This window comes from Vipera berus (assembly GCF_964194415.1).
Source record: "Vipera berus genome assembly, chromosome: 16".
Taxonomy (NCBI): domain Eukaryota; kingdom Metazoa; phylum Chordata; class Lepidosauria; order Squamata; family Viperidae; genus Vipera; species Vipera berus.
In genome coordinates this window covers 4,681,383-4,705,989 of record NC_138219.1, presented here as the reverse complement: position 1 = coordinate 4,705,989, position 24,607 = coordinate 4,681,383, and the positions used below count along the sequence as shown (strand labels likewise).

Here is a 24,607-nt window from a genome sequence, read left to right as displayed (position 1 = left end):
GCCTAGTGAAGCGAAGGGGAGACACGACAGCAGTCTTCCAATTTTGGAGGGGCTGCCCCAGGGAGGAGGGGGTGGTGGTGGCCCACCTGTTTTCCAAAGCACCGGAAGGCTGGACAAGGAACAACCGGGTGGAAACTAATCCAGGAGACAGACTCGACCTAGAAATAAGGAGAAACTTCCCGACAGCGAGAACAGTTAACCAGTGGAACGGCTTGCCACCGGATGCGGTGGAAGCTTGTCAAGAAGAGACTGGACAGCCATCTATCCGAAATGGCGTCGTAGGGTCTCCTGCTTGGGGGTGGGGGGGTTGGACTAGATGACCTCCAAGGTCCCTTCCAGCTCCGTCATTCTATTCTAAGAAGGGGAAGTCTCTCTCTCTCTCTCTCTCTTGTCGACACGAGGGTTTGACAGCCACCCCCGTTTGCTGGACAGGAAAATCGCAGCGGTGGGATTGGCCCGCTCCGTTCTCCGCGTCCACCCGAACGCAATCTTTGTCGTGTCTAGCGTGTGCCGTCTTCCTTGTGCTCTCTGGCCTAGTCCCGTTTCTCATTCGACATCCGTGCTTCCTCTCCCGAGGTCTTTTTCTGTTCCCAACCGCCCCTCTGCCCTCCCCCCCCACCAGCCTATCACCAAATGGCCTTCCTCCCAAACAGCGGGAGGGGGTTAGGGAAACTCCCAAGTGGGTGACTCAGTTTACCTCTGCTCATGGATCAGTCTCCAGGGTCAGAGGAGTGGACATACCCTTCCCCCTTCCCGTCCTCTTCGTACAGGTAGTCCTCAATTTACGGCCACAGTTGAGCCCATCTCAACCCAGCTCCCATCATCATCCCCAGCCATCGACTTCGACAGCTAGGGAACCGTGGGACTTGCAACCCGTCGAGGGGCGATAAATTGACGCTGCAGGCAGCTAAAAGTCTTCCAATGTTGGAGGGTCCGTCGCAGGGAGCCCAGCGTTTCTGTCGCTAAATGAGACCGTTGTTTTTACAGGAGCTTTGCCCCATTTCACGACCTTTATTGCCACCTTTGTTAAGCGAACGGCGGCGTTTGTTAAGCTACTCACCAGGACGTAAAGTGAATCCGAGGCCGCTGTCTGAATCACTTTCCCTTCTCTAAAGGGCAGGAAAAAAAACTTTTCCCTTCTTCGCTCACGCCTCTTATTGTCGTTTTTTCAACACCAACAAATGTGGCATTTTGTGCACGGGAACGTCGCAAGTTCTAAATCAAGGCCATTCAGGATTATTTTGGGAAGATCGGGGGGGGGGGGGAGGGGGAGGATCGGCAGCCCGGCAGGATCTTCTAATAAGCCATGATTTTTTACAATTTTCTTCAAAAAGACTAGATACGCCAATTTCAGGAAGGGGGGGGGTCCCCCCTATTTTCTTAAGTTGGAAAGTCAAGGATGGGAGAATGGCAGTGGAAACACCGCTTTTATTCGGCAAAACTGCACAATAAGCCTACCTCTGTACGCAGGCAGGGGAGAATTGAAAGCATTTGTGGAGTAATCCTTGACTTAGCCACCGATTTGTTTAGTGACCGTTCAAAATTACGCTGGAAAAAGTGACTTCACCCTTAACGGCCGTTGCAGCATCCCCGCCCCATGCTCAAGTAATCAAAATCCAGGTGCTCGGCAACTGGATCCTATTTGTGACGGCCGCCGCGTCCCGGGATCACAGGATCCCCTTTTGCGAACTTCCGACAAGCAAAATTGATGGGGAAGCCGGATCCACTTAGCGGCTCTGGTTGCTAACGACTGCTGTGATTCTCCACATATGTAGGTAGGACATGGGGTAAAATGGGGCAAAACTCGCTTTGACTTGTCTTGCTTAGCAACAGAAATTTTAGGCTCGATGGTTGTAAGTCGAGGACTAACCTCCATCGCCTTTGACCCCCCGTTTCCTGTTTCATAAGCAACCCAGGTCGTAATCTAGAACGATTGCACACTGCGGGTGTGGAATTTACCATTTGGAAAGGGGGCAGAACAACAGCCCTGCAGGAAAGCAGGTTTCTCACCTGGACCTCAAAGCATGGGTCATCTCTGGGGAGAGAAGGCCTGAAAAAAGAGACCCAGCGGTTCTTCGTTGCCCAGTTCGAGCTCACTGCTGGAAGAAATTGTGTTCACTTTAGACCCGTGTTTCTCAACTTTGGCAACTTTAAGATAGGTGGGCTTCAACTCCCAGAATGCCCCAGCCAGCATGTTTAAGATGAATGGGCTTCAACTACTAGAATTGCCAGCATGCTTTAAGATGGTTAGGCTTCAGCTCCCAGAATTCCCCAGCCGGCATGCTTTAAGGTGGGTGGGCTTCAAATCCCAGAGTTCCCCAGCCGGCATGCTTTGAGATGGGTGGACTTCGACTCCCAGAATTCCCCAGCCGGCATGCTTTAAGATGGATGGACCCCAACTCCCAGAATTCCCCAGCTGGCATGCTTTAAGATGGGTGGACCTCAACTCCCAGAATTCCCCAGCCAGTGTGCTTTTAGATGGGTGGACCACAACTCCCAGAATTTCTCAGCCGGCATGCTTTGAGATGGGTGGACCTCGACTCCCAGAATTCCCCAGCCGGCATGCTTTGAGATGGGTGGGCTTCAACTCCCAGAATTCTGGGAGTTGAATTCCGCACCATAAATTTACTAACATTGAAAATCCTAGCAATAGTAAAGAGTAAATTTTCCCTGGCTTTTGAAGTGCTTCCAACCAGAGTTACGTTTTCCTTTCTCCTTTATCTCTGGCCATATGGAAACCAAAGAAGCAGAGCTTCATCCCAACCAGTTGTTCCTTGCATGCGACTTTTTTTTTTTGAGGGGGGGGATATCTCTTTCCCCCCCCCTCCCCGACTCCCTTTTGAAAACCCATTTCCATTTCCTTGCACTGATTTCTGTTTTTCTGGGTCATCTTTAATCGCAGTGCCCTCCAGCTCTGAGGTTCGTTCTGCTTGCATCACGGCTTTTTTCCCTTTGATGGTTTGCAGAAGTGTGTTGTTGTTGTTGGTTTTTTTTTTGCACTTCCTCTGCCGTGGTGGAGGAGGAGGAGGAGAGCAAGACGTTCTGCCCCCGGGGTGGCTTGCTCACAGCCCACTTAACGTGGTCGGCACAGTGTGATTCTTGCAATTCCCAGACACATCTTCCTTTTTTTTCCCCCTTGCATTCTGTCTGTCTCTCTTCGCCCCCCCCCCACTTCCATCCTTGACTCAAACGCCAATCATTATGGGAAACGGTATGTAGTGTTGATGCCGCTTTACAAGGCCTTGGTAAGGCCGCGCTTGGAATATCGCAGCCAGTTTGGGTTGCCACGATTATTAAAAAAAAAAAGAGATGTTGAGACTCTGGAAAGAGGGGGCAGAGAAGAGCAACAAAGATGATCAGGGGGCTGCAGAATAAAACGTACAAAGAGCGGTTGCTGGATTTGGGTATGTCTAATTTAATGAAGAAGGGACTTGGTGGCTCAATGGGTTGGGATGCTGAGCTTGTCGATCGGAAGGTCGGCAGTTTGACGGGTCGAATCCCGAGTGCCACGTAACAGAGTGAGCGCCTGTTACTCGTCCCAGCTTCTGCCAACCTAGCAGTTCGAAAGCACGTAAAAAGGCAAGTAGAAAAATAGGGACCACCACGGTGGGAAGGTAACAGCGTTCCGTGAGCCTTTGGCGTCTAGTCATGCCGGCCACATGACCACGGAGACGTCCTCGGACAAGCGCTGGCTCTTCGGCTTTGAAACGGAGATGAGCACCGGCCCCTAGAGTCGGAAACGACTAGCACACATATGCGGGGGAACCTTTACCTTTACCTAATTTAATGAAAACAAGGACTAGGGGTGACATGATAGCAGTGTGCCAATCTCTGCCACAAAAAAAGAGGGGGGTCAGTTTGTTTTCCAAAGCACCAGAAGGCAAGACATGAAACAATGGATGGAAATTAATCAAAAGAGGGGAAGCAACTTGGAATTCAGGAAAAATTTCCTGATGGTGAGAACAATTAAATCAGCGGAACAACTTGCTTCCAGAAGCTGTAGGTGCTAAGTTGTGGGTGCTAACACAACTAAGAAGAGATTAGACAGCCATTTGTCCAGAATGGTACAGGATCTCCTGCTTGAGCAGGGGGTTGGACTAGAAGACCTCCGAGGTCCCTTCCAACGCTGTTATTTTCTTCTGTTAAGATGCTAGTGAAAGTAGCCAAATTCAGGGCTATCCCAGGACGTGCAAAAGGGAGATTTTGCAAGGAAAAAGTCCACAGGTTGTGCGGACACAGTTCCCAGCATTTCCTGCTTAAAGGGGGGGGGGGAATTAAGGGTAATAAAAAGCCTTCCCCCCCCCCAAGCTGCTGCCAGCAAGTCGTATCAGGCTGAACGGACAACAATTCAATCCAGTCATACGCCTTTTTCTAGTCTGAATCCTCAGTCTTGTCAAACTAGGCCAGGGTGGATAAGCGGGTTGGTCGTAATGAAGCAAAGAAACGTTGGCATTTTAAGATTCGTAGGGCGACTGCCGTTTTTTAATTACAGGAGTCCTTGAATTATGACCGCAGCGGATCCTGCAAGTTGTGATGATCGTAAAGTGGGATGCCGTGTGATCGGACCCAATGTCACAACCGTCATGAAGCGAGCTCGTTCAGTATAGGGCTGTGGGGATTTTTATTTGTTTATTTATTTTTGCTGAAAACTTAGAAATAAATGCCCCGGGTTGTTGTTTTTTTCCCCCTTTGGCAAAAGCCCTGTAAATCAGGCCCATTTGAATGTGGGATGGTGCAAACGGATGTAAGTGCCAGCCAAGCACTCAAAATACAGCCACAGAACCACAGGGGAGATGCAACCTTGAGAACTGGGTTGTAAATATCTTTATATTTTGGTGGTGGGGGCTGTCCTTTGTAAACTTCGAAGTGTCATAAGTGAAGGACTGCCTGTACCAATGTTTTATTCTGTATCCACTATTATTCTGCCTGCTTTTTCTTTTATGTAGCTATTTATTCTGTTAAATGTTTTGATAAGTAAGTTATCGCTGGAACAAAAAACGGAAAAAAGTTGGCCCTGAAAGCTTGGAAGGATTTTGCCAATGAGAGCAGACTACATGGAACAGTTGATATCACGTGGTTTTGCGCACCCTTGAATTCAACCAGCACCATGAGGACTAGAAACCAGGGACTCTTAGTTTAGGACTTGCAACTCCAGATGACATTTGCAAAATACCCGAATGAAACAATATGTACCATATAGTTACTATGTGTATATATTAATATATATATATATATATATATATATATATATATATATATATATATATATATATATATATATATATATATATATATATATATATATATATATATATATATATATATATATATCACAGGATGTAAACATATATATCATGACAGTTTTCACATGTACAGCCGTTGTAGCATCCCTGTGGTCGCATGACCAGTATTCAGGCACTTGGCAACTGACTCATATTTATGACGGTGTCCCGTGGCCACGTGATCATCCCCTTTTGCAAACCTTCTGACAAGCAATGGGGAAGCCACTTAACAACCGTGTTTCTAACTTAACAACTGCAGTGATTTGCTTAACGTGTGGCAAGAAAGGTCGTAACATGGGGCAAAATTCACTGAGCAAATGTCTGGCTTAGCAACCGAAATTTGGGGCTCCATCGCGGCCGTTAGTTGAGGACTGCCTGTATTTTTAACCATGTCAGGTGGCTTCCTCGCTTATTTTGATGCACAGTGCCTGATTGTCCCAAAGGCAGTTCTAACATTTCATGGTCTCTTTTCTAATCCAAGAAACAATTCCAAGATGATGTGGTGCCACTCCTGCCCCATCCCGGCTTTTGAGACCTCCCTGGCTGCAGCACGCTGACCCTGAACTACGGAGTGGACATCAGCTCCAGGAATTGCTCCTCTTCCAAACCGTTGGCCGGCATCTCCCCATGGGGAGCGTGTTGCCTTTCTCTGTCCACTTGACCACCGCTGGCTGTCTTGGAAGTCCTCGCTTGGCTGGCAAGCCAGAACGGCAGTGGGGCCTTCCCTCCAATCGGAGACAAGGGCGGGATCTGGAATCCTGAGCACACGCACCGCACGCCGTTCGGGGCGATGCAGTCGGACGACCTCTTCGTTCGTAAGATGCGACGCCACTCCAACCGCCCGCCGCTCACCTCCTTCTCCTTCGACAACTTCCGGGCCCCCAAGCCTCAGGTGGGCGAGGGCCCGCTGGCGGGCCACTGCGGACCACCGCTGAGGTCGCCGCAGCGCAGTGGTCTCATGCACCGCAGTAACAGCGACGTGACCCTGAGCGAAGGGGAGCTGGCGGTCGCCACAGGGACTCCCGGCTCACCCTTGCCGGTGGCTGCAGCCTCCGGGACGGGGTTCCAGCGAAACAGCAGCAGCCCCCTCATGCCTTCAAAGAGCATGGCGCCCCCTCGAGCCCGGGCACACAGCCACGAGGAGTCCCGGGCGGGCAGTCCCACCGCACGGCGTTTCCGCGACCCCCTGCTCCTGCTGGGACTGGCGTCCTCGGATGTGTGGGAATCAGAGAGGGGTAGCACCCCGTTAGCGGAGACCGGCGTATCCCTTCCCACATCGGAGGCGGCCACGCCGGTGTGGGGCCGCCACCTGGCCCATTACGACGTCCAAAGTATCCTCTTTGAGCCTGGTGTGGGGGCCCAGGACGCGGCCCGGCAGGTCAACGTCACCACGGGCGCCTCGGCGGCTTCCCAGCCCCGCGCAGCAGACGTGACGCTGATTCTGGAAGACGGGATCGAAGAGGAGGGAGGGGGCACGCTGGTGCTGAGCTGCTCTGCCTTTCGGGTGGAAGCCGGAGGGGAAGTCGAACGAGGGCTAGGCCAACACCGGGGGCTGCCAGCGGGCTTCCACTGTCCAAACATGGCCGTATCGGTGTTGGAGGAACCCCGTGAAAGTTACGGGCAGAGGAGCAGCCGAGTCGTGCACGCCATTGAGTACGCCGACCTCGGAGCCTGTTACTACCGGAAGCATTTTTACGGCAAAGGTGAACGAGGGGCGTCCGGGAGAAGGAGGGGGAGGAGAGCAGAGGGAAAATGCGCAGTGAGCTGCAATTTCACTACAAAGTTGGAACACGGGTAGTCCTCGGCTTGCGACCGTTCGTTTAGCGATCGTCCTAAGTTACAACAGTGTTGGAAAAAGTGTTTTACGACTTGCTCGGGCGCTTACACCTGTTGCAAAATCCCCGTGGTCATGTGATCTGAAATTTTCAACCTTCCTTCCCAACTGGCTTCCAAGGAGCCAAGTCGAAGCGGGGGGGGGGGAGCCGGATTCACGTAACAGCTGCCCTTAACAACGGCAGTGGTTTATTTAACAACCGTGGGAAATGTCGTAAAGTCATCCCAGCGAACAACTGCTTTGATTAGCGACGGGAAGAGCGATTCCAACAGCGGTCGTAGGTCGAGGACCACCCAGACGTAGAAAAGCCGTATTTGGGGTGCTTGAAGAAATCTCTGGGTTCGACTTTAGTCCAGGAGCTGTTTCCGGTTAGCCCTCCGTTAGGTTTAATCTTCCGATGCAGAATCATTTGGGACATCAAAGTGTTCCACTCTTCATTTGATTAGCCATTCATTCCCAGGATGGAGCTCTTTGATGTCTCTATGGCTAAGACGCCTCTGACTGGATCCTTCCCGTGGTTTTAAAATAGAAGCTAAAATAGCCTTTGTTTTTGCCCGGGCTTGTTTCCCTTTCACATGACCGCTTCTCCCAGAAGCCGCCCCGTGGCTGACTCTGCGTCATCTCTGCATCGGAGTTAAATGAACAAGCCTAAAGTGCCTTGAAGTTCATTGAGGTGGCCTCTCTCTCTCTCTCTCTCTCTCTCTCTCTCTCTCTCTCTCTCTCTCTCTCTCTCTCTCTCTCTCTCACACACACACACACACACACACACACACACAGACACACCACCCCAAATCGGTGAACTTTGCAAGCAAAAGAAGAGGGTGTAAATCTGGTGAAAGTTGGCGAGGCTTTTCTCAGCCACCTCTTTGGAAATAAAGCACGCCAGTACTACGGAAGGAGACCAGATTGAGTACGACAAGACTCACCGTGTTTGCAAAAAAAGGGATTTGGGGGCTCTGTCTTCTGGCAGGGTGGGGCTGGGGCCCCGAGTTGTGGCCTTTCCTTGTTTTAGGAATTGGATCGACAATTTTCCTACCTGCTTTTCCCCTGGAAAAAAAAACCAAAACATCCAGGTTAACGAGAAACACAATTAACACAAATATTTTAAAAGGGCATTTGACAGCGAGATTAAAAAGATGCTCAAAGGGGACTCCTTGACTCGCAAACGTTTATTTAGTGGCTACTCACAGTTACAGAGCCACTGGGGAAAACAGTGGCTTGTGACCGTTTTTCACACTTACGACCGTTGCAGCATCCCCAGGGCCAGGCGATCAAAATCCGGACGCTTTGGCAATTGACTCATATTTATGACGGTCGCACCGTCCCGTGTGTGTGTGTGTGTCACGTGATCCCCTTTTGCGACCTTCTGACGAGCAAAGTCCATGAGGGAAGCCAAATTCACTTTAACAACCGTCTTGCTAACTGAGCAGCTGCAGGGATTCTCTTAACAACGGTGGCAAGAAAGGTCGTAAAATGGGTTGGGACTCTTAAAACAACTATCTGGCTTAGCAGTGGAAATTTGGAGTTCAGCTGTGGCGGTAAGTCAAGGATTATCTGTAATTCAATGGCCTTAGATCCCAAACTCCCATTTTAGCTTAGCCTGGGCTGGTGTGCAAATCCAATATCCACGTACATATCCGCATGCAATACAGATTTGAGTATTCATAATATATTTATAAAACAGTGTCTCTCAACCTTGACTGTACTGTATTTCCCTGAAAATAAGACCAAGTCTTATATTAATTTTTGCTCTAAAAGACACACTAGGACTTATTTTCCAGTTAGGTCTTATATACAATACTAAATGCATCCATCTGGCTGACCGTCTTAACTGGGGTTTGTTTTTCGGGTGCAGCATCCTGAAAAAGTTCAAGTTACGGCTTATTTTCCAATTGGGTCTTGTTTTCAGGGAAACGCGGGACTTTTAAGACGCAGGAACTTCAACTCCCAGAATTCCCCAGCCATTCCCCGTAGTTGGCTGGGGAATTCTGGGAGCTGAAGTCCGTTGCGTGTTAAAATGACCAAGGTTGAGAAAACATGACCAAAGAGAGTGGAAGGCATCATTGTGTTATCTTTCCTTTTAGATATTATTATTATTATTTTTTTGCTGTAAACTGTCTCGACTTCCTGTGGTGCAGGGCGATACTATAATATTACCATTTCCTCATTTCCTTTTTTAAAAAAAATAAAAAAATACTGCGTTTCCTCTTTCAAATATTTTTGGCTTAGTCCCCCAGGCCAGTGAAAAAGGAGAACCTTGGCACGAAATACAATGGCGTATTCAAGGCTGTGTTTTTGTGTTGTTGTTTTTTTTTTTTGTCGTCTTCCTTTTGTGTTGCCTTAAATAAATAATACGACTCCTTCTGCTGTTTTCCCCAGAACACCAAAATTTCTTCGGGGTGGATGATCAGCTGGGTGCTGTGGCCGTTTCCCTCCGTCGCGAAGAGAAGGAAGGAAGCGCAGGCCCTCAGTACAATTACCGTCTTATCATTCGCACAAGCCAGGTGAGCATGGGTCTCGCATGCGCAAATTGTGCACAGAGACAGCCCTCGCCTTGTTTAGTGACTGTTTGAAGTTACAACAGCAATGGAACGAATAGCAGTTGCACTTTGACTTATATACCGCTTCACGGTGCTTTACAGCCCTCTCTAAATGGTTTACAGAGTCAACATATTTGCCCCCCACAATCTGGGTCCTCATTTTACCGACCTTGGAGGGTCAGCCTTGAGCTGGTCAGGATCGAACTCCTGGCAATAGGCAGAATCAACCTTAAAATACTACATTCTAACCACTGTGAAGGCAGGCGGGAAGGGAAGGAAGGAAGGAAGGAAGGAAGGGAGGGCGATAGCACTTAGACATATATATACCACTTCACGGTGCTTTACAGCCCTCTAAGCAGTTTACAGAGTCAGCATATTTGCCCCCAACAATCCGGGTCTTCATTTTGGAAAGACAGAAGGCTGAGTCAACCTTGAGCTGGTCAGGATCGAACTGCTGGCTGTGGGCCGAATTCACCTGCAATTCTGCATTCTGACCACTGACCGAACAATTAATCAGTGGAACGACTTGCCTCCAGAAGTCACAGGCGCTCCAACACAGGAGGTTTTCAAAAAGAGATAAGACAGCCATCTGTCTGAAATGTTATGGGGTCTCCTGCGTGGGCCAGGGGGTTGGACTAGAAGACCTCCAAGGTCCCTTCCAACTCTCGTTATTCTGTTATGAAAAAAGGAAAAGGACTAGGGGTGACAGGATAGCAGCGTCCCAATATTTGAGGGACTGCCACAAGAAAGAGGGAGGGGGTGAACCCTATTCTCCAAAGCACCCGAAGGCAGGACAAGAAGCAACGGATGGAAACTAATCAAGGAGAGAAGCAACCTGGAACTAAAGAATAATTTCCTGACAGAACAATTGACCAGTGGAACGGCTTGCCACCAGAAGTTGTGGATTCTCCATCACTGGAGGCTTTCAAGAAGAGATTGGATAGGCATCTGTCTGAGATGGTATAGAGCAGGGGTGGGCAACCTTTATGACTCCTGGACTTCAACTCCCAGAATTCCTCAGCCTGCCACGCTGAGGGGAAAGGGAGAGGTTTCCAAGCTGAGCCATACCGGCTCAGGAATTCTGGGAGTTGAAGTCCACGAGTCATAAAAGAGCCAAGGTTGCCTACCCCTGGTTTAAGAGATGTGGACTTCAACTCCCACAATTCCTGAGCTAGCATAGGGGAACTATGGCTCCTTTATGACTCATGGACTTCAACTCCCAGAATTCCTGAGCCAGCCACGCTGAGGGGAAAGGGAGAGGTTTCCAAGCTGAGCCATGCTGGCTCAGGAATTCTGGGAGTTGAAGTCCACGAGTCATGAAGGGGCCATAGTTCCCCCATGCTGGCTCAGGAATTCTGGGAGTTGAAGTCCAGGAGTCATAAAAGAGCCCAGTTTGCCTCTACCCCTGGTATAGAGTCTCCCGCTTGAGCATGGGGCTGGACTAGGAGACCTCCAAGGTCCCTTCCAACTTTGTTATTCTCAACATCTTTCCCTCCCCGCTTTTTGACCTCGTTCCCTTCCCTCCCAGCTGCGGACCCTGCGTGGATCCATTTTGGAGGATGGTCTGCCTCTCACTGCTCGCCATGGCTCTCCCCGAGGCGTCCCCCCCAAGAAGCTGCTGGATCACCTCATGCCGGAGCTCAACCTGCAGTGTCTCCGACTCGCTTCCAGCTCCCCAAAAGTGCCCGAGACGTTGCTGAAGTTGGACGAGCAAGGGGTAGGTTGGAAGGCCTAGTACGGGTCATCCTCAAGAGTTAACGGCCACAGTGGAGCCTGGCCGTTACGGTCGTAAGTCGTGACTGTGGTAAATAGGGTAACCGACGTCGCCAACCCAATTTTACAAATTTGTGTTTGTGTGTGTTGTGTGTGTGTGGGGGGTTCGTTAAGGGAAGCAGTGGTTTGCTGTTTTGCTAAAAAAAACAACCAGTAAATACTGGTTTTTTGGGAGAAACATCCTATAAAATGTGGTCGTCTGATTGCCAAACACTGCAAAATGTTCATTTGGTTTAGTGCAGGGGTAGGCAACCTTAAGGGACACGGTGTGGCTCAGTGGGTTAGGACGCTGAGCTTGTCGATCAGAAGGTCGGCAGTTTGGCGGGTCGAATCCCGAGTGCCGCGTAGCAGAGTGAGCGCCTGTTACTCATCCCAGCTTCTGCCAACCTAACAGTTTGAAAGCACGTAAAAACGCAAGTAGAAAAATAGGGACCACTCCGGTGGGAAGGTAACAGCGTTAGTCATGCCGGCCACATGACCACGGAGACATCCTCGGACAAGCGCTGGCTCTTCGGCTTGGAAACGGAGATGAGCACCGGCCCCTAGAGTCGGAAACGACTAGCATGCATGTGCGGGGGAACCTTTACCTTTTAGGCAACCTTGGCAATGGGAATGGCACGGCTTCCGCGAGCCGGCAGTTTGACACCCCTGGGTTAAGACATCATGCTGAAAAACAGGAGTTCTAGTCCTGCCTTAGGCACAAAAACTGGATGGATGAATCACCAAGAGAGTGAGTTTTAGTCTTAAAGCCCTCCAGTGATGGAGCAGCCCACAACCTCTAGTGGCAAGCTGTTCCTCTGGTTAATTGTCCTCACTGTCAGGAAGTTTCTCCTTAGTTCTAGGTTGCTTCTCTCCTTGATGAGTTCCCATTCATTGCTTCTTGTCCAGCCTTCAGGTGGCTTGGAAAATAGGTATCAATCAGAAGAGAGCTGGAAGGGACCTTGGAGGTCATCTAGTCCATCCCCCTGCTCAGGCAGGAAACCTTATACCATTTCAGGCAAATGGCTGCCCAGTCTCTGCTTAAAAACCTCCAGTGTTGGAGCATTCACCACCTCTGGAGGCAGGTTGTTCCACTGGTTAATTGTTCTCACTGTCAGGAAGTTTCTCCTTAGTTCTAGGTTGCTTCTCTCCTTGATGAGTTTCCATCCGTTGCTTCTGGTCTTCTGTACCAGCTTTTGTTTTGGTTCTTCGATTCTTGCAGCTCAGCTTCCAGCGCAAAGTGGGGATCCTGTATTGCCGCGAAAAGCAAGGCTCGGAGGAGGACATGTACAATAACGAGAAGGGTGGACCCACCTTTGAAGACTTCCTGAACCTTCTGGGCGAACGGGTCCGCTTGCTCGGCTTTGACAAGTACCGTGCACAGCTGGACAACAAGAGTAAGCCTAGGGGGTGATCAGCTTCTGCAAGTGGGTGTAGAGAGGCCCCAATGCACGTTTGCACAAACCCAGGCCCAGTGTTGCGCGCACAATCACATCCCTGGAACAAAGGGATGCTCGGTCAGTACTAAAAATGAATTCCGTGATGTGCTTTGGTAGGGTGTAAAAAGGTGTGTGCAAAAGGCCTTGACAGGTGGGACGAAGGGATAAGAGACGGCGTAGCCTTCAGCTGCACAAGGCACGTAGAAAAGAGCTCAGAGGGGACCCTCCCTAATTTTTCAGGCTGTCAAAAGGGGTGGGGGAGGGGGATAGACGTATGGAAAGAGTCATTGTCTGCAGGTATGTGTAATGGTGTGTGGGGAAGACCTTGGGAGACAGAGCAAAGAAACATTGCTCAGGAACAGTCAGATAAGAGACAGCGTAGCCCTCAGCTGTGTAACAGGCAAGGTAAGAGGCTCAGAAGTTTCTCAAGCTGTAAAGAAGGGGCGGGGGAATCTACATCCATGGAAAGAGTTCAGTGGGTGTGCAAGGATATGGGGGGAAGACCTTGGGAGACAGAGCAAAGAAACATTGCTCAGGAGCGGTCAGATAAGAGACGGCAGAGCCCTCAGCCGTGCAACAGAAGAGAGCCTAGTTTCAGACTTGGCAAGATTCTGTAAAGGTAGCTTTACCTTCAAGTAGAATTAACACAGCAGGTTGCGCTAAGGGGAGGGAGGGGATTTTACCCAAAACAGCTCCCGCCTCCCCATTTGAAGGAGTCCTGAGCTCAGTTCTGTAGGAGAAGAGCTGGGGAGGGGCGGGGTTAAAGGAGTCATCAGCTTAACATTCTTACGTTGCCACAAAGGATGCAAGTCCAGATCCCCCCCGAATTCTGTCGACCCTTACCGCGCGCCAATTTCGTGCTGACCATTAATTGTCGCTAGATTCTTGTGCGGGAGCTTGAATAAATCTTCTCTGCTGCAGTCTGGCGGACGGCTCTGATTCTTCGCGCCTGTCCAATTCTCCTTAAAGCAGGCTGTGTTTAAAGTGGCCAAAACAATGTTTTCTTTCCCTTGCCCCCCCCCCTTGCAGACGACTCGACGGGGACCCACTCTCTCTATACCACATATCAGGACTATGAGATTATGTTCCACGTCTCTACCCTGTTGCCCTACACGCCAAACAACCGCCAGCAGGTGAGCCGAGACTTGTGTGTGTGTGTGTGTGTGTGTGTGTGTGTGTGTGTGTGTGATAAGTTCCCCATCCAAGACGTGGAGCGAGGGGGACACGCTTTCTCGGATAGTCTGGGAACGTCAGCTGAAAATGTCGGGCTGTCGTCAGGTAGATCAGGGATTCAAAGGCCAGGTAGTCCTCAACTTACGACCACAATGGAGCCCAACATTTCTGTTGCTAAGCGAGACAGCTGTTCAGTGAGTTTGGCCCCATTTTACGATCTTTCTCGCCGCAGTTGTTACGTGAATGGTTGGCCGTTGTTAAATTAGTAAGACGGTTGTTAAGTGGATCTGGCTTTCCCCATTGACTTTGCTTGTCAGAAGGTGGTCAAAGGGGGACACTTGACCTGCAGGGCAGTGAAACTGTCATAAATTCATGACAGTTGCCGAGAGTTCCAATTTTGATCACATGACCATGGGGATATACGGACATAAATCACTTTTTTCAGTTCCTTGGAATAGAATAGAATAGAGTAGAGTAGAGTAGAGTAGAATAAGAGTAGAATAAGAGTAGAGTAGAATAAGAGTAGAATAGAATAAGAGAGTAGAATAGAATAAGAGTAGAATAGAATAGAATAAGAGTAGAGTAGAGTAGAGTAGAGTAGAGTAGAGTCCCAGCTTCTGCCAACCTAGCAGTTCGAAAGTACGTAAAAACACAAGTAGAAAAATAGGGACCACTCCGGTGGGAAGGTAACAGCGTTCCGTGCGCCTTTGGCGTCTAGTCATGCCGGCGGAGACGTCCTCGGACAAGCGCTGGCTCTTTGGCTTGGAAACGGAGATGAGCACCGGCCCCTAGAGTCGGAAACGACTAGCGCACATGTGCGGGGGAATCTTTACCTTTACCTTTACTTTAGAGTAGAATAGAATAAGAGTAGAGTAGAGTAGAATAGAACAGAATAAGTAGAGTAGAACAACAGAACAGAGTAGAACAGGAATAGAAGTAGTGGAATGGAATAGAGTAGAGTTGAGTAAAATAGAATAACAGAATAGAATAGAATAGAGTAGATGTATTGAAGCAAGAATACTAAAGCAATCAACATAAATCAAGATACAACAACAAGTGATAGTCATTGTCAGAATCCATTTATATCATATTCATAAATGTATGTTTATAAACGTTGTTCCTGGATTCTGCCATCTCCCGAGGAGGAGGGAACGAATGTGTACTGAGCCTGTATTAGGCATTTCAAAGGAAAAGAGAAGCCTTTTGAACTGGGGGAACAAAAGGGGGGGGTTAGGGCAGGTAGCATCTGGCTTGTGTCAAGGAAGAGAGCAAAAAACATAAAAGATCCTAAGTTCCTTTTTCCCACGAGAGGGATGATACGAGGTAAATGATGGGGGACTGACCAAATGGGGTTAAGGGGGGGTTGAACCGAGAACTCTTTATAAGGGTTTAGTTTGTAGAACAATATTAAGTCCTGTCTTGTATTCCTACAACCAAGCATGTCATAGTAAAGATTCCTTTTGGACTAAGATTTGGCTCCAAGAGTTTTGTCTTCCTAAGACGTGGTTTGGGGTGGGTCCTGACAGTCATAGGAATCTGAGGAAATATCTAATTGGACAGATGAGGAGGCTGATAAGTATTTCAGCCCCAGTACCGCCGGTGGTTTGACATCCTCTCCCCCTTAATTCTTTTCTTTCAGCTGTTGAGGAAGCGACATATTGGCAATGACATTGTCACCATCATCTTCCAAGAGCCGGGAGCCCTCCCCTTCACACCCCGCTTGGTCCGTTCCCAGTTCCAGCATGTTTTCATTGTGGTTAGAGTACACAGTTCCTCCACGGACCATACCACCTACAGGTGAGGGGAGGGGGGGGGTGAAGGCTGACAAATCCATCCTACCTTTTCATAGTACTTCTGATTATTACAGCCCTTGGAGTGTTTTTTTTCCCCTTGATTGCCCTGACATCAAAGAGTTTTAATTATGGTGTGGTCACCAAGAGGTCCCCTGCAAACTGAGATTTTTCTGACAAACTGCCATTGTGCTGAAACCAGTGAGTTAGTTTAAGAGTTTAAGAACTCCTCATTTACCTTCCGGTAAAGCTGACCTCATCTTGGCTTAGCAATTTGTTTGCAGACGCGTTTGAAGTGTGAATAACATCAACGCGATTTCCGGGGGGGAAATAAATTTAGCCAGGCTGCCTTCACTTCGTAGTGTCGAAATTTGCTTTCACATCCTGCTTTTTAAAAAAAATTTCTGGGCTTAATTAGCAGGAACTAGAATACATCACACATTTGACCTCTCCATAACTTATTTAGACTAGAATAAAGCTGGAAGGGACCTTGGAGGTCTTCTAGTCCAGCCCCTACCATCTCAGACATGTGAGTGTCTTGCCTCTTCTTCAAAATTTCCAGTGATGGAGCACCCATGATTTCTGGTGGCAAGCTGTTCCACTGGTTAATTGTCCTCACTGTCAGGAAGTTTCTCCTTAATTCCAGATTGCTTCTCTCTATGGTCAGTTTCCAACCATTGTTTCTTGTCCTTCCTTCTGCTGCTTTGGAGAATAATTTGACCGTCTCCTCTTTGTGGCAGCCCCTCAAATACTGGAAGACTGTATCATGTCTCCCCTATTTCTTCTTTTCTTTAGACTAGCCAAACCCAAGTCCCGTAGCCGTTCTTCGTACGTTTTAGTCTCCAGGCCTTGGATCACCTTAGTTGCTCTTCTCTGAATTTTTTCCAAACTCTCAACATCTTTTTTGTAGTATGCTGACCAAAATTGGTTGCAGTAGAACTCTTGTACACTTCTCCGACCTGTGCCTTGTGCATTGCCCGATACCCTTTTATACCCTTACCATTGTGCCCCTGACCCACATACTCACAACTCCAGGAAGCCAGCTGTTGTATTGATTAATTGTTCTCCCTGTCATGAAATTCCTCCTTAATTCCAGGTTGCTTCTCTCCTTGATTAGTTTCCATCCATTGTTTCTTGTCCTGCCCTCTGGTGTTTTGGAAAATAAATTTATTTTTTTATTTTATTTTTATTTTAATCCCATTTATATCCCGCCCTTCTCCGAAGACTCAGGGCGGCTTACAATTTAAGCACAAATCAATGTGCTTAGCAATAGCCTTCATTCTATGTACATGCCTGCTTATTAGGGCTTTCGCTCCCCCTCCCCGAAGCGGTATTATTACAAAGTCAGCTTATTGCCCCCAACAATCTGGGTCCTCATTTTACCTACCTCGGAAGGATGGAAGGCTGAGTCAACATTGACCCCCTCCTCTTCTTTATGGCAGCCCCTCAAATACTGGAAGACTGCTACCATGTCCCCCTTAGTCCTTTTCATTAAACTAAAGGTAAAGGTAAAGGTTCCCCCGCACACGCGTGCTAGTCGTTTCCGACTCTAGTGGCCGGTGCTCATCTCCGTTTCAAAGCCGAAGAGCCAGCGCTTGTCCGAGGACGTCTCCGTGGTCATGTGGCCGGCATGACTAGATGCCAAAGGTTCGCGGAACGGTGTTACCTTCCCACCGTAGTGGTCCCTATTTTTCTACTTGCAGTTTTACGTGCTTTCGAACTGCTAGGTTGGCAGAAGCTGGGACGAGTAACAGGCGCTCACTCTGCTACGCGGCACTCGGGATTCGACCGACCAAACTGTCGACCTTCTGATCGACAAGCTCAGCATCCTAACCCACTGAGCCACCGTGTCCCTTTATTAAACTAGACATACCCAATTCCTGCAACCGTTCTTCGTATGTTTTAGCCTCCAGCCCCCTAATCATCTTTTTTGCCCTTCTCTGCATCCTTTCTGGAGTCTCAACACCATTTTTGTATTAGGATGACCAAAACTGGACATAGTATTCCAAGTGTGCACTCAACCAGTGCAGTATAAAGGAGTGCTGTCAGATCTTGCGAATTTGATATTACCCCTCCGTTGATGAAACCTAGGATCGGATTGGCTTTTTTGGCAGCTGCAGCACACGGCTGGCTCATTCTTAAAGTGGTGGTCCGTTAGGACACCATCTTATACCAAAAAAAAAAATCAAGGTGGAATTATCTTGAGTTTTGATTTCTCACACTTTTCTCTTCCCTAGGTCTGAAGAATGTTTATTATATTTCGTTCGCCTTTATTTTTATTTTTATTCTTCCTTTCCCCCCCCCCAAACACTATAGAAGTCACTTTTTCCTTTAAACAATTCTGAAATGGACTAAATGAGATTGTGGCTTTGTCTTCATGTGACTTATTAACAGCTTCCTCTGTTCATACTAATCTCTCAGTCATCCTAACAATGCTTCAGTTCAGTATTTTTCCTGTTGCTATTTATTTATTTTTCACTGTGATGGGAAATGCAACCCATTTTTTTTTAAAAAAGAGGCCATTTCATTCAATTAATTAATGACAGAAAGATTAGGTGTCTGGGACGGGGCAGCGAAATCAGCAGCCTTTTCTTAAAGGTGTCATTGAGGCACCTCTGCAGATGTGTGATCTTGATGCAACCCCTTACAATCCCACAATAAAGATTATGAAATTAGCAGAATAACAGTTGGAAGGGACCTTGGAGGTCTTCTAGTCCAACCCCCTGCTCAGGCAAGAAACCCTATATCACTTCAGACAAATGGTTGTCCAGTCTCTTCTTAAAAAACTTCCAGGGATGAAGCACCCACAGCTTCTGGTGGCAAGCTGTTCCACTGTCCTGGTCAGTTGTTCTCATGGTCAGGAAATGTTGCTTCTCTCCGTGATTTGTTTCCACCCGTTGCTTCTTGTCCTGCCCTCGGGGGCTGTGGAGGATAGTGGGACCCCCTTCCTCTTCTTTGCGGCAGCCCCTCAAATATCAGAGCACTGCTATCACGTCACCCCTGGTCCTTCTTTTCATTAAACTAGACTGCACTAGCTTTTGTTTTCTTTTATGCTTTCGATAACAAAAAAAAGCCACACATTTCTCGCAGAGATTCACACCTTTGCATGTGATGTGTCGGAAAATTTTGCACGCACGAGTTGGTCTCTCGCTTAAAATGTGCTGTGTGGTTTTTACCATGATTCATAAGTTGTTTGCACCCTGACTTCTGCGCTTATGGGAAATGACTGTGCCTTTATTTTTGTCAAAAGGTGGTTTTTTAAAAAAAAACAAAACAGCAACCCAAAAACCCAACAGACTTGGGTCTGAAGTGCGCAGTTGATAAGAGAGCCGCAGGTTCAAAACCCCTTCAGATTTAAGGTTTCGATTTGCAATCATGCGTCCTCGTTTGCCTTGCAATGATTGCCGTTATTTGATTAGCCCAAAAATCCTGTTCGATAAATAAATTAGGGTTTACAAGTAGCCCTCGACTTAAAACAACCACAGTGGTGATCCATTGCTAAGCAAGATGGCTGTGAAGTAAGTTGCAACCTGTGTTACTGCCTTATTGTCACATTTGTTCAGTCAATCACTGCGGCTATTAGTGAATCGTCGTTAAGCGAAATTGGGTTCCTCCACTGACTGCTTCCCCCAGGTGGGAAGGACGCAAATGGGGATCACGTGGCCCTGGGGCTCTGCAATGGTCATAAATACATGCCCGTTGCCACGTTTGGGTCATGTGACCATGAAATAACATAAATAAAAGAGAACCAGTTTGATCTAGTGCAGGGGTCTGCAAACTTGGGTCAGTTTAAGACTTGTGGACTTCAACTCCCAGAATTCTTCGCTGGAGAATTCTGGGAGTTGAAGTGCACAAGTTTTAAATTGGCCGAGTTTGGAGACCCCTGGTCTAGTGGTTGAGACACCAGACTAAAAAGCAAGAGGTTGTGGGTTCAAGTCCTGATTTTGCCATGAAATCAAGCTGGGCGGCTTTGGGCCAATCTTTCTTTCTCAGCCGAGCCCACCCCACAGAGTTGTTGTTCTGGGGAAAATTAGGAGGAAGAAGGTGTCTGGGATCTACAGTATTCCCTGCTTTGAGTGATTTATAAAAAACAGTAAAGGCGGGATATACTGTAAACAATCAAATGGAAAATTAGAATTCTATGAAAACTGAATCAGGTTCTGCGAGCGATGAAGGGCGGGGGGGGGAACTGTTTTACACGTCGCCTATTTCCTATCGGTATAATTTTGCATCTTGTCTGTGGTTATTTTATTTTTTTTTTAATAGTTTCAGTGGCCTGAGAAAGTTCCGGTTTCCTCTGATCTGTTTTGCTTCCATTACGCACAGAAAGGATAAGATTTGGGGGTTTTGAGACTTCAGTCTGCACGAACTTCGCAGCGGGGGAAAAAAAAAATGATTCAAACCAAATCAGGCCACAACTGAAAGGTCTGAAGTGCCCCGTTCTGGGTCACCCAAAAGCTCGTGGTGCTTTTTAACATGGCCAGCCATTTATGAAAAGTGCGTTTATGTCCTAAATACGTTGAATTTTGCTGTATTTCCTTGAGTGAGAAAAGCTGTGTTTTGGAAAATACGCGCATTTTCCCTCTGTGGTCATTTTGTGCATGAAAGGAGCTCTTTGTATAGATCATACCAGAAGGGAATTTCTCGAGAGCTTTTTTTTTCTTCTTCTTCTTCAAAAATGTGTCTGTTCTTAAGAATGCTTTCTTAATGTGGACTAGAAATCCTTTCATGCATGTACACAGCTGGAGAAGCGTCCTTGATTCTCTTAGAAAATTAATGTTTCTCAAAAGGCGAACTGATCGACGGTACTCGCTTTTTGTGTTATTTCTTTAGGTCTTATTTAAACAAAGAACTGCCTTACCTCCATCCCGGGAGGTTTTTGCAGAAGAGCTTGGACAACCATTTAACAGAATTGCAGAGTTGGAAGGGACCTTGGAGGTCCTCTAGTCCAACCCCTTGCTCAAGCAGGACAACCGGTACAATGGATGTTCAGTCTCTTCTTAAAAACCTCCAGTGATGGAGCACGCACAACTTCCGAAGGCAAGACGTTCCACTGGTTAATTGTTCTCACTGTTAGGAAATTTCTCCATAGTTTAGGAAGTTTCTCCTTACTTTGTCCAGGATGGTATAATCACTCCTGCCTTGGGCAAGGGGTTGGACTAAAAGATCTCCAGGTCCCTTCTGCAGCTGCCAAAAAAGCCAATGCAATCCTAGGCTACCTTAACAGAGGGACAGAATCAAGATCACGTGAAGCGTTAATACCACTTTACTAGGCCTTGGTAAGGCCACACTTGGAATGCTGCGTCCGGTTTTGGTCGCCACGATGTAAAAAAGATGTTGAGGCACTGGAAAGAGTGCAGAGAAGAGCAGCAAAGATGATCAGGGGACTGGAGGCTAAAACATATAAGGAACGGTTGCTGGAACTGGATATGTCTAGTCTAGTGAAAAGAAGGACCAGGAATATGATGGCAATATTCCAGTTTTTCAGGGGTTGCCACAAAGAAGAGGGGGGGTCAACCTGTTCTCCAAAGCACCTGAAGGCAGGACAAGAAGCAATGGATGGAGGGTATTCAAGGAGAGAAGCAACCTGGAATTAAGGAGAGGACAGTGAGGACAATTAACCAGTGGAACAGCTTGCCACCAGAAGTTGTGGGTGCTTCATCACTCAAGGATTTGAAGAAGAGACTGGACAGCCACTTGTCTGAAATGGTGTAGGGTCTCCTGCTTGAGCAGGCAGTTGGACTGGAAGACCTCCAGGGTCCCGTCCAATCTATTATTCTACATTCTAAGGGTCCAGCCAGCCAATCAAACCAATCAAAATCAAACCAAAGCCAATCAGATTTTTTTAAAAAAGCCTCTCATTTGTCTTTTGCAGTCTCTGTTCCTGCAGACCACTAGGGGGCACTGCAGGAACAGCCATGAAATTCCACCAGGCAGTTCTATTTGTTATTCCTTTTCGTCTCTTTACGTTTGTACCTGTTCTCTATTCTATTCTATTCTATTCTATTAATTCCCATAACCATCTATTCTATTCTATTCTATTCTATTCTATTCTATTCTATTCTATTCTATTCTATTCTATTCCATTCTATTCTATTCTATTCTATTCTATTCTATTCTATTAATTCCCATAACCATCTATTCTATTCTATTTTATTCTATTCTATTCTATTCTATTCTATTCTATTCTATTCTATTCTATTCTATTCTATTAATTCCCATAACCATCTATTCTATTCTATACTATTCTATTCTATTCTATTCTATTCTATTCTATTCTATTCTATTCTATTCTATTCTATTCTATTAATTCCCATAACCATCTATTCTATTCTATTTTATTCTATTCTATTCTATTCTATTCTATTCTATTCTATTCTATTCTATTCTATTCTATTCTATTATTTCATTCCACTATTCCAGTGTTTTTCAACCTTTTTTGGCCAAAGGCACACTTGTTTCATGAAAAAAATCACGAGGCACTCCACCATTAGAAAATGTTAAAAAATTTAACTCTGTGCCTATATTGACTATATATAAAGTAATTCTCTTGAATAGGAATCAAATAAACACAAATAAAGTATTTTATAATTACTTTTCAATTTTTCCCACGGCACACCAGGCAACATCTCGTGGCACACTAGTGTGCCGCGGAACAGTGGTTGAAAAACACTGCACTATTCTATCCCATAATTCTATTCTATTCATTCCACTATTCTATTCTATCCTATCCCATAATTCTATTCTATTCTATTCTATTCTATTCTATTCTATTCTATTCTATTCTATTCTATTCTATTCTATCCCGTAATTCTATTCTATTCCATTCCATTCTGTATTCTATTCTATTCTATTCTGCATTCTATTCTATTATTATTGTTGTTGTTGTTGTTCTGTTCTATTCTACTGTATTCTACTCTGTACTCTATTCTATTCCATTCTGTTCTGTTCTAATCTATTATTATTATTGTATACTACTCTACTCTACTCTAAATTTACCCCAGGCAATGTCTGCCTCAGTGTTTCCATCTGTACAATAGGCACTAATACTCCAGGGGTTGTCAAACCTGACACTTTCAGGACTTGTGGACTTCAACTCCCAGAATTCCTCAGCCAGGCGTGTGCTGAGGAACTCTGGGAGTTGAAATCCACAAGTCCTAAAAGGGCCAGGTTTGAAGACCCCTGACTTAATCTGTGTGGTTTTCATCATTGTGAGCCGGAACTCAAACGGGTCTCAATGCGGTGGTGTGACAATCCCCCGGAGAGGCCGTAAGCAGACCGTCTTCCTTCTCTCCGTCCAGCGTGGCTGTCAGCTGCACCGAGGACATCCCGCACTTCGGCCCTTCCATTCCCGCCGAGAACTGTTTCATGAAGGGCCCGGCTTTCCGTGCCCTCCTCCTCGCCAAGGTGATCAACGCGGAAAACGCCGCCGAACGCTCGGGCAAGTTCCACGCCATGGCCACCCGGACGCGCCAGGAGTACCTCCGCGACCTGGCGCTCAACCACGTCACCACCAGCACCTTGGAGTCTTCCACCTCCCGCCGACCGCTGATCACTTTGCCGGCGGCCAAGAAGCGGGAAAAGTCCAAAGTTCCCAAGGGGGCCGAGGCCCACAGCGCGGGGGCTTTGGTGTGGGGCGTCTGGGCCCGGGACGGGAGCAAAGAACCCAACAGCAAGCTGTCGGAGCTCCGATGCCTGCTGGGCATCTCGTCGGAGTTTCTAGTCCTCATTGATGCCCGCAAGAAGAGAGTGGTTTTTAACTGCTCGTGCCGGGACATCCTGGCCTGGACTTTTTTGGAGAGTTGCACCTTGGACCTTTATTATGAGACGGGGGATTATATTTGCATGCGTGTGGACGAGGGCCAAGCGTCCGACATTCGGGATATCGTTCATCGGCTTCAAGTAGGATTTTTGGCTCCTTGGCTTCTTTTTCCGGGAATTCTTATTGCGAGTGCAAAATGTTGCTGCTTTGGGGATTTCAGACCTGGGTGGGCTTACTCTTCTTCCTGTTGGGTGGGCGTTGCACTCTCCACATGTTCAGAGGCAAACTGGTGTGTACAGGCAGTCCTCGACTTACAACAGTTCCTTTAGTGACCATTTGGCATTGAAAAAAGGGACTTAAGGCCGGCTTTTACTCTTACGATCGTCCCCGTGGCCATATGATCAAAATTGAGACCCTTGGCCACTGTCTCGTATTTACGACGGTCGCAGTGGGACAAGTAACGGGCGCTCACTCTGTTACGCGGTACTTGGGATTCGACCCGCCAAACTGCCGACCTTCTGATCGACAAGCTCAGCATCCTAACCCACTGAGTTTGGCGGTTCGAATCCCGAGTGCCGCGTAGCAGAGTGAGCGCCTGTTACTCGTCCCAGCTTCTGCCAACCTAGCCGTTCGAAAGCACGTAAAAATGCAAGTGGAAAAACAGGGACCACTCCGGTGGGAAGGTAACAGTGTTCCGTGCGCCTTTGGCGTCTAGTCGTGCCGGCCACATGACCACGGAGACGTCCTCGGACAAACGCTGGCTCTTCGGCTTTGAAACGGAGATGAGCACCGGCCCCTAGAGTCGGAAACGACTAGCATGCATGTGCGGGGAAACCTTTACCTTAAAGAACCCATACAAATGTTTAAAATGCAAAGATTTACATGTTCCCACTTTTGTTGCTTTTAATCAAGTCAGTGTACATATTTCCCTCACCACAACAACTGTGAAGAGTTGAGCGGCCTCAGAGATGAATGGTGTAAAGCAATAGTTTCTCAATCTTGGCAACTTTATGTTTTATGGACTTCAACTCCTAG

The 24,607-nt window shown here is 47.4% G+C and overlaps 1 protein-coding gene across 4 annotated transcripts in view; it reads left to right on the top strand.

The window, feature by feature from the left end:
- The window catches only part of SIPA1 (signal-induced proliferation-associated 1), a 43,053-nt gene that overhangs the window by 4,718 nt on the left and 13,728 nt on the right, over nt 1–24,607 (top strand). For all 4 annotated transcript variants that reach the window (XM_081340200.1, XM_081340198.1, XM_081340199.1 and 1 more), the window contains exons 2-8: nt 5,764–6,985; nt 9,496–9,620; nt 11,185–11,373; nt 12,631–12,805; nt 13,877–13,980; nt 15,660–15,817; nt 23,112–23,712. In XM_081340200.1, coding sequence (XP_081196326.1) covers nt 6,073–6,985; nt 9,496–9,620; nt 11,185–11,373; nt 12,631–12,805; nt 13,877–13,980; nt 15,660–15,817; nt 23,112–23,712 — 2,265 coding nt within the window. In that variant the 5' untranslated portion in view covers nt 5,764–6,072. The remainder of the gene's footprint in view (nt 1–5,763; nt 6,986–9,495; nt 9,621–11,184; nt 11,374–12,630; nt 12,806–13,876; nt 13,981–15,659; nt 15,818–23,111; nt 23,713–24,607) is intronic.